The sequence below is a fragment of the Amphiura filiformis genome, chromosome 4, assembly GCF_039555335.1.
Source record: "Amphiura filiformis chromosome 4, Afil_fr2py, whole genome shotgun sequence".
In the NCBI taxonomy this organism is placed as follows: Eukaryota; Metazoa; Echinodermata; class Ophiuroidea; order Amphilepidida; family Amphiuridae; genus Amphiura; species Amphiura filiformis.
In genome coordinates this window covers 51,080,694-51,101,074 of record NC_092631.1, presented here as the reverse complement: position 1 = coordinate 51,101,074, position 20,381 = coordinate 51,080,694, and the positions used below count along the sequence as shown (strand labels likewise).

General features: G+C 35.4%; 1 protein-coding gene across 1 annotated transcript; it reads left to right on the top strand.

Moving 5' to 3' along the window:
• The first annotated feature begins 11 nt into the window (after positions 1–11).
• LOC140149562 (autocrine proliferation repressor protein A-like) lies at positions 12–19,717 on the top strand. The gene is made up of 15 exons (XM_072171641.1): positions 12–863; positions 5,800–5,977; positions 7,158–7,269; positions 7,577–7,642; positions 9,029–9,077; positions 13,390–13,506; positions 14,673–14,768; positions 15,220–15,309; positions 15,511–15,640; positions 16,262–16,379; positions 16,574–16,661; positions 17,146–17,184; positions 17,397–17,582; positions 18,106–18,171; positions 18,406–19,717. Exons 1-15 carry the CDS (start codon positions 12–14, stop codon positions 18,529–18,531), a joined length of 2,313 nt encoding a protein of 770 aa, XP_072027742.1. The 3' UTR covers positions 18,532–19,717.
• Positions 19,718–20,381: the final 664 nt, after the last annotated feature.

Sequence of the window (20,381 nt, the reverse complement as noted above, 5' to 3'; positions counted from 1 at the left end):
CCCACTCCCCAATGAAGAAAGGTCAAGATGGGAAATGGATTCCAGATGAAGACTGGCCAGAGAATCGAACACTTCATTCATTCCAGCAAGATATTGCAAATCTACTGGCTGAAGAAGAAGACGGTGCAAGTGCAAGGGTTAGTGGCCGTGACCATCACAGCATTAGCAAAAGACCAATATTACCATTACCTTCAGATATCAAACAGATTGTTCCTCCGTCTTTGCACATTATTCTTGGTCTCGTTGTCCGGTACTTCAAACTACTTGAAACCGAGTGTCGGAAATTGGACCAAGATGGTGTGCAATGCCGAGATGAACAACTGGCAAACACATGGCAAAAGTCCTCGGAAGATGCCAAGCAAGCTGAGGTGCTCTTGCATGAGGCGCGAGAAGCATTGCAGGAAGAAAATGACATCCTGGATGGGTTACAAAAAGCTTGTAGGGGTAGAGTAAGAAATGGCATGGTTTTGCAACCTTGCAGCATGCCTCTGTGTAAATTACATGTAAGTAAGCCAAAAGGTGTCAACCCAAAGGACATTCCTTGGATACAGTGTGTTAACTGTGGGGAAGGTGACTCCAAAGGCTGGTTTCATGATTTTTGTGTTGGTATGACTGAGGAGGATGCATCAAGTGAAGAAAATGATGGGTTTGTATGCCCAGTATGTACAGGTGATGTTGCAGGGCCCAATGATGTTATTGAAATACAAGAGGAAAGGGTAGCAAAGCAGAAAGAGCAGGTAGAACAAACAAATGAAGATTATGAAAACAAAAAACAGGTTCTTGACAGTGTGTATGAAAAGGTGGTTAATAGTAGAGGAAGCCTTGAAAAGCAGCTTAATGACAAGTTAGAAAATGAATTACATGTAAACGGCAGGCTTATCATAGCCAATGCTTCGTGAGGTAATCATTGCAAGTTTAATTTTGGAAGGTAACGGATGTATTGATAAGTGTTTTGCCAGACACAGAAGAGGTGAAAACACTCAAGAGTAAAATGTATGGGCTTTTTGGGCGATTAAGAGCGATCTTTCGGTTCTTTAGATCAAAGTTTTTGACGGAACAGGAGGTAAGGGCTCTTTGTATGAGGTGCTGGGAATTAGGTTTATGGTTTCCCAAGAACTTTCCTGAAGAAACCATACCACCCAAGCTACATTTTCTGATATGTCACATCCCAGAGTGTGCCCAAAAGTGGAAGACCATAGGCTTGCTGTCAGAACATGGTATTGAAAGCATTCATAAGGATATTAATGCAATAGAAAGAATTTATTGTACCGTAAGGGATAGCCAAGAAAGAATGCGACTGGTGATTGGAAGCCATCAACAAACAACCCAAACTTGAACACGGCTATTCAAGTAACTGCCAACGCCAAGAAGACATGTTACATAGATGGATGCAAAGGTCGCTATAAATTGACTCAAGACAAAAAAGCAAGAAAGTGCCAAAAGTGTAATCACACAATTCAAGTGAACTAATTGTTGTTAAGTTTATGGAAAGGTGTGCATGAACATCATGATGTATGTTAATGGTGCATTTTATGATTTCAAGACACTGTTTTGAAGTTATATAAATTAAATGCCTTCAATGCCATGTTCTGACAGCAAGCCTGGTCTTATCCAAAATTTCAGTTGTTTCGGATTTTACGTATGCAAGTTGTGCATGATAACATGTATTTATACAGGATTATATAATTCATGTACATGTAGGCCCTTGTAATTTCCATCTGATTCAACAGTTTACCAAGGGTACAAATCTGCACAATATTTTTGAAGTTGTTCCTTTAAACCGTTAAATAATAACTGTTATATTAATAACTATAGTACATGAAACGTTACATTTTGTTTGCATAAAATTATGCAATAAATGAGTTTAACATGGTGTATTCTTTAATATCCAATATTTGTATATAGGCATACATGTATAGCCTGTATTTTTGTGGTTGAGTATATTTCTCAAAGCGGTGCATAATCATGTATATTGCATGTTTATAAAGGAGGATAGTTCAGGTGGAGCTAGGCACCCTGGCACTATGGCTAAGAGTGTGAATACCGATTCCTGGAGTAAATTTAATTGACAAAATGGTGACCCAAAACATACCATGATTACCTGTATATAATGAAATAATGTACAGAATTTCCCCTGCAGTTTTCTGCCATTTTGCAACCCACCTTTAAGCCAAATAGCATGCTAATATATATCTAATACATGTTAACATGTATAATCATCAGAATTAGAGCATAGACCATTCAATGGTCTACATTTATGTGTAACATAAATTGTGTTCTATCGTGATAATGATTTTGTTGAAATAATGTTACTTTGTTCATAGACAGCCACTATGTAAAACACTCCGGTTTTGACATCCATCACTATTATGTAATACACACTACGATATATGCCTGGGGATAATGTGTATGTTGTAATACACCATATAAATTTGTAAGCGTTCTTACAAATGTACCTTTAGCAAAGTCATAGTTCATTGACTTTACAACCGTATGACAAAACAGGCGAAAATAGTAACTTTTTGCACAAGATTTGCAATTTAAAGAGAATTGACCATTGCTCATTAAAATGAAGCTAGTATATGAACAGTCTGTGTTTATACTACATGGTTGAGTGCATAGCATCATAAGAGCTGTGAGACTCGCTGTGCTTGGAAAGGTGTGTGTGCTCGTGTGTACTTATCGAGGTGGAAACTGCATAAATGCATTTACAAGAGAATCGTTTTTGTAATCAAACCTTTTCATATGCCTACGATATATGTGTGTGTATGGTGCAGGTGGTGGGTTATGTTTAGATTCCTTTTTGGCAGGTAATTTTAGTAGTTGTAGTGAATATATTTGTGCATTTTCAAGTTTTTAAGAAAAGTATATCCATGCACATATGACAGAAAAATGTTTGATTGTCCATTATAATCACAGAATTAGAGAAGGAGAATCGGGACTTGGCTGCCAACTTGATACAGGCATGAAGCGGAAATTGGGGTATTCGGTTTCCCTTATGTGCGTGTGGCATTCATTTTTCAGGGATGCAAGTTTGTAGGATTAATCCTGAATGTAGGATTTTTTGTGTCCAAATTTCCGCACTTTGATTTATTATCAGCCCGTTTTGGGGCTTTTTAGCCCAAATTCACACGCTTTTTCAGGATTTTTTCTTCAGGCCTACTTACACTATCCCTGATTTTTATGCAAGCGCGATCGATGTGGATGATACATTTGAGAGATGCACTTGATGCGACCTGCACGCTAGTTCCAAGACACAATTGAACATGGCGATATAGGTAGTCCCAGTTCTCCTCTAATTCTGTGATTATAATAGATCCTTTTTTTTAAGGTCATAGCCAAAACATGTACAATGTATAGGCCTACTCCCCATTCCAGATAAATACAGCACTAATTTTTTGGGATTAAAAAAATATGATCAAGTTCTGCAAAATAAAACATAGCTAAATCCTAATCCTTTAGATAGTCCTAAAATTTTAATATTTGGCCAATTTCTTGAAAAAAGAGCCAAAAACATGCATTTTTGTCATGTTTTCTGACAATCGAGTCACAAAAATCAAAGACTTGGAACAGGTCTAAGCATTCAAAATCTTGAGTAGATGCATAATTTTGCTCTAATTCCCACTTTTTGTGTTACTATAATTAAATAATGGGTTATAAAATGAAACATGTCTTTTCCAAAAACTAGAATGCATAAACTTAAATTAGTCTTAGTACAAGTCTTTGAGCTTGATTGTCACAGTGTACGAAAAACAACCTAAAACAGCATGTTTTTGGCCCTTATTTCAAAAATTGGCCAAATATTAAATTTTACTTTTATTGCCAGTTAGGACTAACTAAAGGATTAGGATTTAGCTATGTTTCATTTGGCAAAACAGGATAATATTTTTTTATCCCAAAAATTAGTGCTGTATTTTTTCTGGAATGGGGAGTACTCCCTGTTCCTTTAGTTATTATAATTAACTAGCAATGAAAGTCAAATTGAAATTTTTGGTAAATTTTTGGAAATAAGGGCCAAAAACATGCACTTTTAGGGCATTTTTCGTATTATGTGACAATCAATTATGTACAAAGACTAATTTCAAGTTATGCATTCTAATATTTGGAAAACATATTTTCTAATCTTTTCTTTTAAACCAATTATTAAAAAAAAAAAAAATATTACAATTTTGATCCAACTCTTACATTGTAGCCTTGTAGGATTTTACAATTACAATTGCAAGAAAACATGCAAAATAGTATATTTTGGCTGATTTTCCTCAAATTGCAAGAATATTAAAATTTCACTTTCATTGCCAGTTTAAGGATTAAGGTTTTGCTGTTTCTTCTTTTAGCAAAACATGATTTTTTTTTTAAATCAAAAAAACAACAACTTAGTGCTGTATATTTCTTGAATAGGGAGTAATGGCCAAAATAGGTGTGAATTGTTATATTTATCTATTGTTAACTGTATATCACTTCATTTACTAAATGTGTTTTAAAACAGTGTAGACCTGGGGCAAAACTTATGAAAGAAACAAAAGTGTGGAATTTCCAAAATAAGGGTTGGTATCTTTAGTACAGTAAAAAAAGACCAAAAAAAAAAAAACATCTTCAGGCGACTAAAAACAACAATCATGTTGGGGTTTTTTTTTGCTAATATTATGTAAAATCAGCCATATATGGGCTAAAATTGATGAGTTTGAGTGAAAATTTGTGAAAAAACTCAAAACATTTTCAACTTCAAAATATGTTTGCCAAAAAATTACCAAAAGTTTGCCAAATTTGCTATTTGTATCAATTTTGTATATTAATTAAAATCACAAAACAAATCCATGAAGATGTTGGTTAATTAATTAGGCCTATTTATTTCTGAATGTTCAGTTCAATAATTCCAGTATACAAAAAAACTTCTAAAATTTATTTATATATTATGAATTGACACACTGTTTTAAACCCATTAATTAAATAAAATTAAGTAAGCTAAAGTTTGCATTTTATGCTGGTTTTAAGCCATAACTTGAGAATCTTAAACTGCATGTACAAATCCTTTTTATATTTTATTATTCATTTCTGAATGTTACATTTTACCGATTTATGAATTAACATACTGTTTTAAACCCATGAGGTGGTTTCATTCATTAAATAAAATTCAGAATCTTCGTGTACAAATCATTCTATGTGATATTAATGGTTTTATACACTACATGTACCAGTAGTTAATTTTATTTATTTATTTATTTATTTATTTATTATTTGTTTTCATTTTTTAAACCAACTCAAAACATTTATTTTATTTTGGATAATTGTAATAATAAATCACAAAATGTATGAAAAAGAAACACAACTTGTTCTTGCCTTTTCATTTTATGTGTCTATTTCTTAGTGTAGGCTATTATCTGAATATTTGTTCGAAAAAGTTTCAACTTTTTTTAGATGCTGCTAAAATATTACTGTCCAGCAAAAATTATTACTGTCCAGCTAAACATGAAACAACAATTCCTTGTGTGTGTGTGTACACTGTGGTACATACAACATGCATGCATCCATCCAGTGCATGAAAATCAATTAACTTTCCCCTAGGCTTATTGATTTCCTATTGTGTTTGTGTGCAATGTACCACAACCTGTTACATAAGATTACGTAATTCAGGGACCCTTGGAGCTACCCAAAGTAAATAAGTTTTCAAACTGGCAACTTAGTAACCAGAGAAGATCAGGGGAAGTACAATGCTCATGAATATTAATGATAAACAACTTTGTGTAGGGTTTCAAGCTGTCAATCATTCATGGCAGGTTGAATCCAAGCCAATAAAATGAGCACTGGTTAAACTTGTGGAGTGTCTTCGCAGTGTTTGTGGTGTCAACACCCTTAGATGACTACGTTAATATGCCGGATCCACACTATAACTATACTGTGTTAACAAATCACACCGTACGTATTGCTGGGTCGTATACAGTTTATACAATCAACATGACTTCACAAAAATGGCTTACAGGTAGGTCAATAAAAATCATTACTTGCAATATACATGTAAGACTGAAGAGTATTTGGAAAATGTATGTCTAAATTATTGTCAGCAGGCCCGTAGCCAGGATTATTTTGGGGGATGACTGATTTTGAAAGAAATGGAACTTTTTGGGTCAAAAAGAGGACCTTTGGGCCTTTGGCATTTGGGGGAGATGCGTCGCACCCCTGCACCCCCTGGCTATGGCTCTGTTTGTTAGGCTCTGTTGTTATTTTTTACTTGTAGAAATAAGAATATTATACGTTTATGTTTAATTGTAACTTGACCTTTAACCTGTTTAAACCTGTTTGAGAAACCTTGACTTTGCTGTTTTGTTATTCAGGTAAGCACCATTTCCTTTGTTCATTCACATAATGTAAACAACAGGTAACGATGCAGTTTTATGCTAAAGAGTGCACACAACCATTAAATTATTTGTTCATTATTGAAATGCAGTGGGATAAAAAAGGTCTCGTAAGCTACAAAAAGGAATGAATTTATGAATACCCTGTACATGTAAAAAAAACTGAGTACCCTGTACACGTGAAAGAAAAAATATAATAACTTTAAATACAATGACAAGGTATTCAACAACCTATTTTACACTCAAATTTAAAGTAGCTACTTTGCAAAAGGTAATATTATACCACGAGAATAATGCAGAATGCAGATACTGAATGAATAATCTCAGGTTGCTATATGCAGTTTAGCTAAAGCCATAATGTGTGATTTACATCAAGAATAGATTCCTGTTTAAATGCTAGTTTTCACTGATCACATCATCCCCTTTTAATTTCGAGCCAAACAAATGAGATAAAACGAAGAAAATTGTGTTTTCATTCCAAAACCTACCATGCGTCATGCTCGACGTGTGTACACATAAGCTGATATCCACGAGACAATGTTAGCAAGCACTCGATCGGTGAACTCTGAATAAAACCCGGTATCTCCGGTTTTAATATAAAAACTTAAATTTTACTGTTATTAAAGCACTTCAGGCTTAGCCTTTTACGTGATATTTTAGTACTGGCATTATAATTATGCAAAAAGTAGAAATCCGAGGCAAATTGAGGGCGTCGCTGTGAAACAAATCACACATTATAGCTTTAAGTGATGTGACGCGCTTTCAAAAGATGTAATAGCTTTTATTGAACATTTGTCTTTTATTCAGACAATGATTCTGATCGGTCAATATGGTGGCATTATTTGATGGTAACTATTCCTGATGAAGTACGGTATCCAGACGCAGCCTATATGTATATCACTGGAGGAGGAAATGGAGGGTAAATATGTCAAGATTACCTTTTTGTATCTATAGGCAGTATATAGATCCGTTTGCCAATGAAACATCCACTTATAACTTTAGTTTTACTTTGCTGATTTTCCTAAACGGAACGGGATTGTCTTAACCAATTGATCAAGCAGTAAAATGCAAGCAGTAAAATGTAACTGTATCATTTACATTTGAAAACCGATAATTTCATCTATTTGAAACAGATTGTCTCAATCGTGATTAATATAAATGATATAAACTATTGAAACCATACAAAGTTGGAATAATAAAGTTTGATTTGACTTTTCGTTTCTCAGACCTCCGGACCCACTCGGTGATGACGAAGTATTATTTACATCGTTGACTGCAGCCAGTATGGGAATGTATGCTATTATATTTCATTATGATTAAAATTTGTTAGCAATTTTAGTAATTAAAGGGCATTTCGTGATCCACAGCCTCATCCCCCACTTTTCAAAAAAAAAAGTTGAGATTTTTATATCACTGGAAACCTCTAGCTACATAATGTTTATGTACAAAATATTTCTTGCAGATTCATTCGTTTAGCAAAGATATCGTGAAATTTGAATTTCGTTCTGGTGCACCAGAACGAAATTACAACGCATTGTCTATGGAGCAGTGTAATACACATAATCATGCATAACTCGCGAACGCAAAATCGGAATCAACTGAAATTTTGGGAATAGGTTTTTTCGTGGATATCTAATGAAAAATGACATAAATAGAAGATGCTAGGATCACGAAATACTACTTTAAGCAAGTTTTAAGCTTCTTTGTGAATGTTTGTTACCAAGAGTAGTATAAATATTCAGTACATGATGCAGTTATCTCTACAGTAGAATTCACCACGACCTTTGCAGGACTTAAACCCCATTAAAAGCTATTAAACCAAGATAACACTCATTGAAAACAGCTCAACTATGTTAAATCAGATCTTCTTTGGTTAAATCCACACTACACATGTTTCTGTGCGGTATTGCAATGAGCTGGTATTATACATGTAGTTTCAGTTGGGTGAACGATTATAAAGCAAACGCAAGGTAACAATACTGTGTGGGCCTTTGTTTAACCACCATTCTTGAAAATGAGAAACATAATGGTTGTAGACTTAACACGGTTTGGAAATAATTTCTTAATTCTTTTTGGTGTTATCTGTCATTCACATATCAGGGAGGTACGACCATTTGCAGATGCCCAACCTACTCAGTTTTTAGCCTACATATAATGTATTCATTATTCTTGATTGACATCCAAGTTGTAAAAATATCCGTCAAGTGGTTTAGCTTTAATGGCCTTCGCAAGAGAGCGGTACACAAGTGAGTGATAGTCAGTAAAAATGCATTCGATTTACACAGACAATTTTGCAGGCCGTGCCGTGCCCTTCCTTCCTAAAACACCAAAGTGCAAATATTTCCAAACCCCTATATTAGCTAAAAATTTAGGACATGTTACAAAACTATATTTTCTAGAATTTCAGAGAGTACTTTAATTATTGGCCGGTTATTTTCACACAGTGACGTTAACTAGGCAATGCCCTATACCTATAACATACACTGTTTGTAGAGGTCACGCGTCAATGGTGAGAGTACTGTGCATTGTGTATAGGAAAATGAACAGTAACTGCAGTATGGAGAGAAAAATCTAATATTGGCTGAGTTTGATACTTTGTTTTCTACAACGCTAGTTTCTAGTTTGAAGTTTGACAAGTTGAAGTTCCTGTAATTTATCTTTCTTTATTACATTTTCAGCGTCACTGCCTGCTTGAAACAGGTTCCTAACCAACCAATTGTATTCAAGGTAAGAATGCTAGGTTCCTAACCAACCAATTGTATTCAAGGTAAGAATACTAGGTTCCTAACCAACCAATTGAATACATGAATACAAAACCCACCCAAGTCCATGGGAAGTGATTTTGAGAAAAAAACCTGTGTATCATTTTTATTCCTTCAGTTAGATTTACCTGGTCAATATGATAAGTTTTACGTGCAAATGAGTGGGTCAAACTGTATTAGGTATGACGATTAGCATTTCAGGGACTTCGTGGGAAAATTTTAAATGCTGGACTTGGGTGGTTTTTTGAATCATATACAAAGACAACAATGTTGGAATGAGATTACCACTAGTAAGATAATACAAAATAAAGCACACAGTTATGTATAATGTTGATAAGCATACTGCCATGTAATATAAACCACACACTTTCCTTGATTAAACCCATTTTATTTTTCAAAAGTCACTCTCCAGCAATGAATGTGTTACAAGTGGACTTTTATACATACTGGATTTCAATCAATGTGTTACAAGACTCAAATCCTGGATTTTGGGTGTTTCTTTCATACATGCTATTTTTCACATGCTCAATAGACACAGAGGATGATTTCATACATATGGCAGGCCTATGTATAGCAACAATTTCCCATGCTTAACTCAATTTGGCCAAAGTATGGACTTGGGTGGGTTTTGTATTCATATATTCAATTGTATTCAAGATAAGAATATTAGGTTCCTAACCAACCAATTGTATTCAAGGTAAGAATACTAGGTTCCTAATCAACCAATCGTATTCAAGGTGAGAATAATAGGTTCTTAACCAACCAATTGTATTCAAGGTAAGAATACTAGGTTCCTAACCAACTAATTGTATTCAAGGTGAGAATACTAGGTTCCTAACCAACTAATTGTATTCAAGGTGAGAATACTAGGTTCCTAACCAACCAATTGTATTCAAGGTGAGAATACTAGGTTCTTAACCAACCAATTGTATTCAAGGTAAGAATACTAGGTTCCTAACCAACTAATTGTATTCAAGGTGAGAATACTAGGTTCTTAACCAACCAATTGTATTCAAGGTAAGAATACTAGGTTCCTAACCAACTAATTGTATTCAAGGTAAGAAAACTAGATTCCTAACCAACTAATTGTATTCAAGGTGAGAATACTTTTCTTAACCAACCAATAGAGGTTATCCACATTACTCATGTGTGACTTCTAACAAAAGGCGCTGATTCCCGTAGTATTCCTTATTCAAAACAATTCAATGCATGACCTCGGAGTTACCTGCATGACTCTTGGCGGGCTATTTTGAAACAGTCATGGTTGCACATGCAGGTACTTCTTTTGAAAGTCCTAAACAAGGTATAGCAGTCGTTGATAGGATATGCAGCTTATAGAACACGGATAACCTCTATTATATTCAAGGTAAGAATATTAGGTTCCTAGCCAACCAATTGCATTCAAGGTAAGAATACTAGGTTCCTAATCAACCAATCGTATTCAAGGTGAGAATAATAGGTTCTTAACCAACCAATTGCATTCAAGGTAAGAATACTAGGTTCCTAACCAACTAATTGTATTCAAGGTGAGAATACTAGGTTCCTAACCAACTAATTGTATTCAAGGTGAGAATACTAGGTTCCTAACCAACCAATTGTATTCAAGGTGAGAATACTAGGTTCTTAACCAACCAATTGTATTCAAGGTAAGAATACTAGGTTCCTAACCAACTAATTGTATTCAAGGTGAGAATACTAGGTTCCTAACCAACTAATTGTATTCAAGGTAAGAATACTAGGTTCCTAATCAACCAATTGTATTCACGGTGAGAATACTAGGTTCTTAACCAACCAATTGTATTCAAGGTAAGAATACTAGGTTCCTAACCAACTAATTGTATTCAAGGTAAGAAAACTAGATTCCTAACCAACTAATTGTATTCAAGGTGAGAATACTTTTCTTAACCAACCAATAGAGGTTATCCACATTACTCATGTGTGACTTCTAACAAAAGGCGCTGATTCCCGTAGTATTCCTTATTCAAAACAATTCAATGCATGACCTCGGAGTTACCTGCATGACTCTTGGCGGGCTATTTTGAAACAGTCATGGTTGCACATGCAGGTACTTCTTTTGAAAGTCCTAAACAAGGTATAGCAGTCGTTGATAGCATATGCAGCTTATAGAACACGGATAACCTCTATTATATTCAAGGTAAGAATATTAGGTTCCTAGCCAACCAATTGCATTCAAGGTAAGAATACTAGGTTCCTAATCAACCAATCGTATTCAAGGTGAGAATAATAGGTTCTTAACCAACCAATTGCATTCAAGGTAAGAATACTAGGTTCCTAACCAACTAATTGTATTCAAGGTGAGAATACTAGGTTCCTAACCAACTAATTGTATTCAAGGTGAGAATACTAGGTTCCTAACCAACCAATTGTATTCAAGGTGAGAATACTAGGTTCTTAACCAACCAATTGTATTCAAGGTAAGAATACTAGGTTCCTAACCAACTAATTGTATTCAAGGTGAGAATACTAGGTTCCTAACCAACTAATTGTATTCAAGGTAAGAATACTAGGTTCCTAATCAACCAATTGTATTCACGGTGAGAATACTAGGTTCTTAACCAACCAATTGTATTCAAGGTAAGAATACTAGGTTCCTAACCAACTAATTGTATTCAAGGTAAGAAAACTAGATTCCTAACCAACTAATTGTATTCAAGGTGAGAATACTTTTCTTAACCAACCAATAGAGGTTATCTACATTACTCATGTGTGACTTCTAACAAAAGGCGCTGATTCCCGTAGTATTCCTTATTCAAAACAATTCAATGCATGACCTCGGAGTTACCTGCATGACTCTTGGCGGGCTATTTTGAAACAGTCATGGTTGCACATGCAGGTACTTCTTTTGAAAGTCCTAAACAAGGTATAGCAGTCGTTGATAGGATATGCAGCTTATAGAACACGGATAACCTCTATTATATTCAAGGTAAGAATATTAGGTTCCTAGCCAACCAATTGTATTCATGGTAAGGATACTAGGTTCCTACCAATTGTATTCAAGATAAGAATACTAGATTCCTAACCAACCAATTGTATTGAAGATAAGAATACCATGTTCCCAATCAACCATTTGTATACAAGATAAGAACACTAGCTTCCTAACCAACCAATTGAATTCAAGATAAGAATGCTAGGTTCCTAACCAACCAATTGTATCCAAGGTGAGGATACTAGGTTCCTAACCAACCAATTGTATTCAAGATACGAAAAACAATGTGGGTATAAAGTATGTTTTGTGCTGCCTTTTTAGGCCCTCCTGCCTGTTTGATGGCCTGCCAACGCAGGTTTTCAGCGTATCCTGGGGGTGTTTGTACATTCTTTTGTTAATTTTGATGTTTTTATAATGTGATTAATAAAAAATGATTGAATGACTAGGTTCCTTACTAACCAATTTTATTCTCTATATGAATACTATGTTCCTAACCAACCAATGTATTCAAGATAAGAATACTAGGTTCCTAACCAACCAATTGTATTCAAGGTAAAAAGAGTAGGTTCCTAACCGACCAATTGTTGTCAAGATGAGAATACTAGGTTCCTAACCAACCAATTGTATTCAAGATATGAATACTAGGTTCTTAACCAACCAACTGTATTCAAGGTAAAAAGAGTAGGTTTCTAACCAACCAATTGTATTCAAGATAAGAATGCCAGGTTCCTAACCAAGCTATTGTATTCACGGTGAGAATACTAGGTTTCCAACCAATTGTAGGTAGGATTAAATTTCACCTGGGGTTGATTCCTTCCTTCCCACTACAAATGCTATCAAGGTATTTACACAAAATTATGCAAACAAAGTTGGAATTAAATAAATCGTCCGATGTACAGCTACCATTTATTTTATGTGAAGTAAGCTTTAGTGTAAGCTCAGTGATATAGGTTTATTCGTTGATTTGAAAATATTGTGAGAACAATTTTTCATGCGTCCACTCTCAATGCTTCTACGACAGAGATTAACCCCTCGACAAAACACGTGCCGAAGACGTATAACGTCCACGCATGTGATTGGACCTCAAACCAAGCAATGAACCTCACCATTGGACCATTTCAACCGCAGGGATAATTTTGAGTTTCATTTTAAAGACAAATTAAACTTGATTGTCAGAATACTACGGTATTCTACAATGTATATGAACTTAACTTATTTATGTAAGATGTCATTTAAGATGTGTTAAAGTTATTCCATGCTGTATTCTTATCATGAAAATAATCGAATAGACTGAGGGAATTTTAGTTTTTACTCATTTTGATTTACTCAGAAAGATCCGAAGCAAGAAAAGCGAACAGAAGATGCAATAATTGCTTTCACCTGGGCTCATTTTATCAACAACGGTACAGACGAACCGTATTGGCTTCTGCGCATGCCCATGACGAAGGTAAGCACAGAATTCCTAAATATATACTTTGAATATTGCATTAGTAATTGTTCAGAAACATAGGATTAAAATGGTCAAATCTCTTCATATTTTCTTAGGTTACACAAATTCATGTTTTCAAACAATGAAACTGACACAGAACACTACAATGAGTTAAAATAACATAACTTTGTGCAGATCCAAATCCAAATCCAGCTTTTATTTGGGAATATGACCTACTATACCGTTTTCTTAGAACTTACATGTTGTGCGTAATATCATTGCTTCCTTTTTCCTGTTTTTAAAACTTTTTCTAAACATGTAAACAAATGAAGAAGTGCAAATCACGAGAAGGGAAAAGTCAGCTGTTGATATTTACGATACAAAAGGCAACCTTTTAAATCATAAATGTTATCTGACTTTTACGCCATCCTCATGTCTCTACTCATGTGTAGAATATGTGCAAGAGGAGTTAACCATATTACTTATAAAACTCGACCAGCGGTTGACCGGTGGTTCCGTTCGGTTCCGTCCGGTTGTCATTGTTTAGAACAATAGCAACCGGACGGAACATGGCCTGGTCAACATACAACTGCCGCACATTATCCAACCAGCAACATACATAGGTAGACACGACCATCAATTGAAATATTCCATACCAGAAGCCACCATAGACTGCTACAAATATGCATACTATCCTAGAGTCGTAAGATTGTGGAACCAACTACCATCAGCGACAGTATTAGCACCATCTTTAGCCACTTTCAAGGAAGCCGCCCTACCAGCTGTGAGGGGGATGAAGGTACCTGTTGGCTCAAGACTCCTGTAAACCACCACAGCAAGTATGTTTTTATCCCGCACCCTAAGTTTTTCGTTTGGTATGGTCGTTACTTTTTCTTCACCTACACTTTTCTGCACTTTGCCTGTTGACGTCACTTGTCACCTATCAATTGCCGGTCGGGTTTTGATTTCATCCCTAAAGTGTTTCACAAACGTGGAGCTGCCACTGAAAAGGCTCTATCTCCCATATTCGCTATTCACTATGGAATAAACAATATCTGACATTGCTAAGCTGGGATGGTGATATCCCATGATTATTAAAATGTAATACTTCCCATATTTGGTTGATGATAATAATAACTCCAATTTAAACAAATTGTTCTTTATGTTTATCGCATTATTAACAGGCTGCAGTACGAGCCATGGACACAATCAGTAACTACACATCTCATGTTCGTCCAGATCTTAACATCAGTAGATTCATAGTAGCAGGGAAATCTAAGGTTTATATCGTTTGTCACTATTTTTCCATTTCTATGGAATAGAAAGGTTTCTAAAAATAATGTAATCCAGTCAAGGGGAAAAAACGTTCCATTAAATATCAAAAAAAAACGATAACTCCGAATCTGAATAACCGAATTATCGTTTTTTGTGCAAATCGAACTACATTACTAGTAAATCTGGGTAATCAGCGGTTGTATTTTTTTAAACCTCTCTATTGACCGCTAATTTATTTCATTTCGTGTAATGTCGGGAATCAAGTAAGCATAACATTCATAAAAATATATTTTCTCAAATATTTTGTATATTTTAGAAAGATAAAAATCAAAAGCTATTTCCATAATACTGCGTAAAATGTACATAGACAAAGTAAATGTTCAGTCAGGAGGCACAGAAAGAGAAAATCATTAAGCTAAAGACACTTTTGGTGTTGATTTTTATTTCCTTATCAAGCGGGGATGGACAACCTGGACTACCGGTGCTGTAGACAAACGCGTCATAGCTATCGTTCCGATAGTATTGGATTGCCTAAATCTTGTCAAGGTATGAGGCTATAGTATATTCTCGGCCAAAATAATTAAAATGGACAAAATTATTTAAATTTATATTTCCTAACCAAATCTCAAATGAGAGTATGTGTTTTTAAGAAAAAAAAATACATTTGCCACTGCGATATATGATGCATAAATTCAGATTTAACTGTCCACATATCTTTTATCATGTAAATAAAAAAAAAATCAACAGAATATGCATCATTTTTACCGGTCATTGGGAGGTTGGACGTTAGAATTTGCCGACTACTGGGTGATGAACATTACCAGAGAACTTGACAATCCGAACACGCAAAAAATGGCGGATATTATTGATCCATTGGGTATGTAGTGCAGTTGTTGAATTTAAAATAAGGTTTTTGAAATGTAATCACTGATGGTATAAAATACTTCAAATTCATGGCCTGGTGGGGATGATCTCATAAACTGTATAGATATATACATTCACCATAATGGGTTCAAACAATATGCAAAAATGTTTATGTGTCAGAGCTAACACAACTTTACTAATTGTCCTGGTTTTAAGCTCTATACGCCGTAGAAGTGACGTCATAATCGGATTAACTACCAAAGCTATAGATGAATACAATTTTTGAATAGACCGCCCTGCACTACAAGCACATTGCACTAATCACATGTGTATGTCAGCAAACATTGATTGAATACAATACCGCTCTTTTCAAAGATACTTATCTTACAGGTGCGAGTGATCAGCCTTTCTTTGACATCTATGGTTCAATGCATCGGTACCGCATGAACGTTGTAGTGCAGGGCGGTATAGTCAAAATTGTATTCATATATCGCTATGGTAGTTAATCCGATTAACTACGTCACTTCTACGGCGTATTGAAATGGCTGCAAATTTTATTAGATATTAGATATTCTCTCCCACTCGACAATTTATCATAGTTTCTGTTTCTTCTGTTCTTAAATTCTCACTTCAGTTTATAAAGATCGATTGACGATGCCAAAGTACATCATCACAACCTCTGGAGATGAGTTTTTCTTGCCTGATGATTCTCATTACTACTTAAATCAAATGAAAGGGAAAACATATATCAGGTATTATTTCTTCCAAAATTGTCTAAAACTTAAAGGAATTGTGTTTCCGGATGTACCTGTTTGACAAGTTCTGTCTTTGGAACGCTAGTTAAAGATTTGGTATAAATGCGTGTAATTGAATATAAAGTTATTATTATTGTTGATTCATTTTGAGTGTTATAAAGGTGTTTCTTTTCCCATATCAATCGTCACAGAATAACACAGAATACGGAACATGAATTGAAGGGTAAACAATTAGATGTTTTATTAAACATTCGAGCCTTCATGTTCGCAGTCCTTGAGGTACGTCCGACGCTACTTTCTCCAGTATATCTTAATGTGATAAATAGTAACATTATAAATGCAGAATGAAGCTTATAAATTTATTTCAATGGTCAAGAACGAATGTGTAGAATTTTCTTATAATTGGCCCCTTACAGCCGTTGATGGCGTTTGGACTCGGCCAACTCCAATTTGGCGGTAGAAAACTGTAATGGGCCAATTATAAGAAAACTCTATGCGGCCCAATAGCAATGCACCATATCAACGTATTATTTAAGTAAGCTTCCAGTCTATTATGTTGATAGTATCTCACGACTTCCTAATTTAAGTAATTAAGGTAAAGACACCCTAGCAGGTATATTGTTATTTACTCGGCAACAATGCTGTTGGTCATATCCAGAGGAAGTCATATATTTTGTTTAATATTTCTTATTGCCCATTTATCATGTTTATAATCATATAAATCCATAATTTTGTGTTATTTTGTTGCATTAAATCAACATAGGGATGGAATTGGCCAGTAATGAACTGGACCCTATCAGAGGTAAGCAAAACTTAATTATACATCTACACTACAAGACGGTTATTGAAATATCAACCAATAGTACTAAAATTACTGCAGTCTTTCCAGACAGAGCAACAATAAAACGTGACTCTTTTGACCTGATTTTCTTATAAACATCAAACGTCTATTAAATGCGTGGATTTTATCAAATAAAGTTAAAAAAAAATTTCAAATATAAATTTATTCTACAGAATGCTACTCACGGAACAATTGAATTCCACACTAACGTAAAACCACTATCGATAAACACATGGATGGCGCAGACTTTAGAGAGTGATGGGCGTCGTGATTTCCGATTAGTAGCTGCCAAGGAGCCAGGATCAACCGAGCCCGTTTTGCATCCTGTTATATATGAACCATATGATGTCTCCAATCCGGTAAGTGATCGTCACAAAATAAATTTAACGTTTCGTATAATACTTATCACTATTACCCACTACAGACCCTGAAAAAGTCTACCGTATGTTGTGATAACGATAATTCACTGAGCAGAGTGCATTAGTCAAGATAATCGCACAAGACCGTAGATTTATTGCATTTAGTTCCACGAATGCACTTCTGCGAAGTAATCATCCCTCATATACTTCAAGTGCATCACATATAGCAAACTAAATAAACGTTGTCTATCGCGACATCCATGGCCAGGAAGCTTAATTTCTTTCTACAACCACAATGGGCCGCATTATGGTTTGATAGGGTTAGGTTTAGCGTATTGCGGCCCGTTATAGATGCAGAAAATCCATACAGTTATCAGTTTTAAACTGCAGAAGTTTGCCTTTGTATCGTAAAGATCGTCAAGTGTCTTATCATTTCTCGTGATTTTTACTTCTTTATTTGTTATTTCCCTACTTATTTGTTATTTATTTACTTACTTGTTATTTATTTGTTTACTTTGTACAGTCACCTGGTGTGTATTTTGCAACATTTGAGCGGCCCCTTGAGGGATGGCGCTGTTTCTTTATCAGAGTAAGTTATCTTTACCTTACTATGACGGTTTGCTTTACTTCACGTCGATAGGGGGCAATGTGATCCACCATATAGGCCTAAGGGCAACCTGATACCTCTAAGATACTGCACATATTATTTACATCATTATCGTCTAATTGTCCGTTATTCCTGGGTATCGTTAACTCTGCTCTTTGATGTTTGCACAATTTTGAACCTCACTTTATTTTTATTGCCTTTTCTTATGCATTGTAGGCTACTTACACCGGACCAAAAGAAAACACATTCCTAGAGTTTACATCAGAAGCGAACATCATACCTGACGGGGTATTCCCAGTACCAGATTGCCATGGAGAAGATTGTTATGGGACACTTGTATGATGATTTAAACTCACTTAAAATTTTGAACTATAGATGTTCGGCCAGGCGTGAGGGGTGGGGGCAACTTGTGGAAAAAAATTGACGAAACTATTAAGCGTAAAGTCCCAAGTTGTGAGTTTTGAGACGTTCCAATTGATGAGGTGCTGTTCTTTGTTTGACGACACTTGTATTGGCAGTGGTATGTCCTTTGTGAACGGGGACAGCGTACATCATATTATGTCCTCATTCACAAAGAACTACAGGAGTCTTCAAGCAATAGCAAACAAAGAACACAAACTCAACAATTAGAAGGTCTCAAAACCACCAACTTGCTACTTGCGCTCATTTCGTTTGCGTGTAATTTGCGCGTTTACTCACTATATAGAAAAAATATATCTTGGGTCCCATAGACCCACTGGCTACTCAAGTGGCTATGCACTCTTAGACATGCATGTAGTAAACATGTCATATATATGGCTTATTATCTGGGTTTTTTCATCCGTTCTTAACCGAATTTTTTCATTTTCATGTGATTATGTACATATTACACTGGGAAATATAATTGTGTGCTCTTTTTCTGGAACGGTACTGCACGGGTGCGAACCTCGTAAAATAAAGTTTTGCTTTCGATATTGGCTGTTGCCGCATTGAAATGACGTAGGCCACCATTGTCTGTGCCAATTGGCAAGAACATAATACGCCATCTAAATATTTTACTTTCTTAAATGGCTTGAATATGTTAACATGTTTGTGGTGGCAGTCTTCTCGATTGGAATGTTGCCGGTTCTAAAGGGTCTTTTATAGCTCTAAAATTGCTGTAAATGATCCTTTATATTGATATTATTGTGTTCTCGCTCTCTAAATATCCATTGTTTATTATTCAACCAAGTTTTCAGCATAAATGCAAGAATTGTCTGACCGTATGGCAAAATACACCATCAAGACTTCGAGAGAATGGGTTTCATACCAAATTAATAAATTATACCAATTGTTACTTTATGGGCTGCCATCGAGGTCAAAAAGGTTTCACACACAGAGAAAGTTTCAAACGCAAATCAAAAGGTCTCAAACACATCCACACACCCATAAATAAAACAAACATTATTTCAACGAAAATGAAAAATGATCAATAAAAGCTTTAAAATTGTTAATTTGCCAAACACGACTTTATTAAATATCACGTTATCATGCGTGATTATGAAATGTCATACAATGGATCTACGACTATGTTTCATTTTGGCTGTCTTTGAGGTAAAATTCAGTCCAATATCCAATATATGTGAAATGATCGTAAAGTTGTGAGTTGCCTTATGTTCCACCAAATGTAAGTTCTCACCAACACTGATCGAGTCACCAACACATTTATACACCCGCCCACATACCAACACTAACCACACACCAACACACTTCATTATTCATACCCCCACCAGACGCGTATCGAGGAATTTGTAGACCGGGGTCTTTGTCAAATTCAATATGGCCGCGAAGCGGACATCTCGGAGCGCTTGCGCGACGTAGGGGGGTGTCTGAGGGGGATGTGCCCCCCTGAGAAGTGAGAAACTTTTACAAAATGAATACCTGATTGAAGCCATTTGGTGGACCATTTTGGCACTATTATTATGTAAATTTTAGTTTGAAAAACTCGAAAATTTGTGAAATGAGGCTCCAATTCATGGTTCAGTTTTCACTGTTATTGTATAAATTATTGCTTTATAAATTTTGCCCGAAATTCTGCCAAAATGAAGGCCCAATCGAAGCCATTTGGTCTTTCTCTCCCTCTCCTTTTTTACCCGGAGGGCGCGCGCCCCCTTCGCCCCACCCCTGGATACGTGCCTGCCCACCAGAGTTTAAAAAATATTTTGCAAAAAATC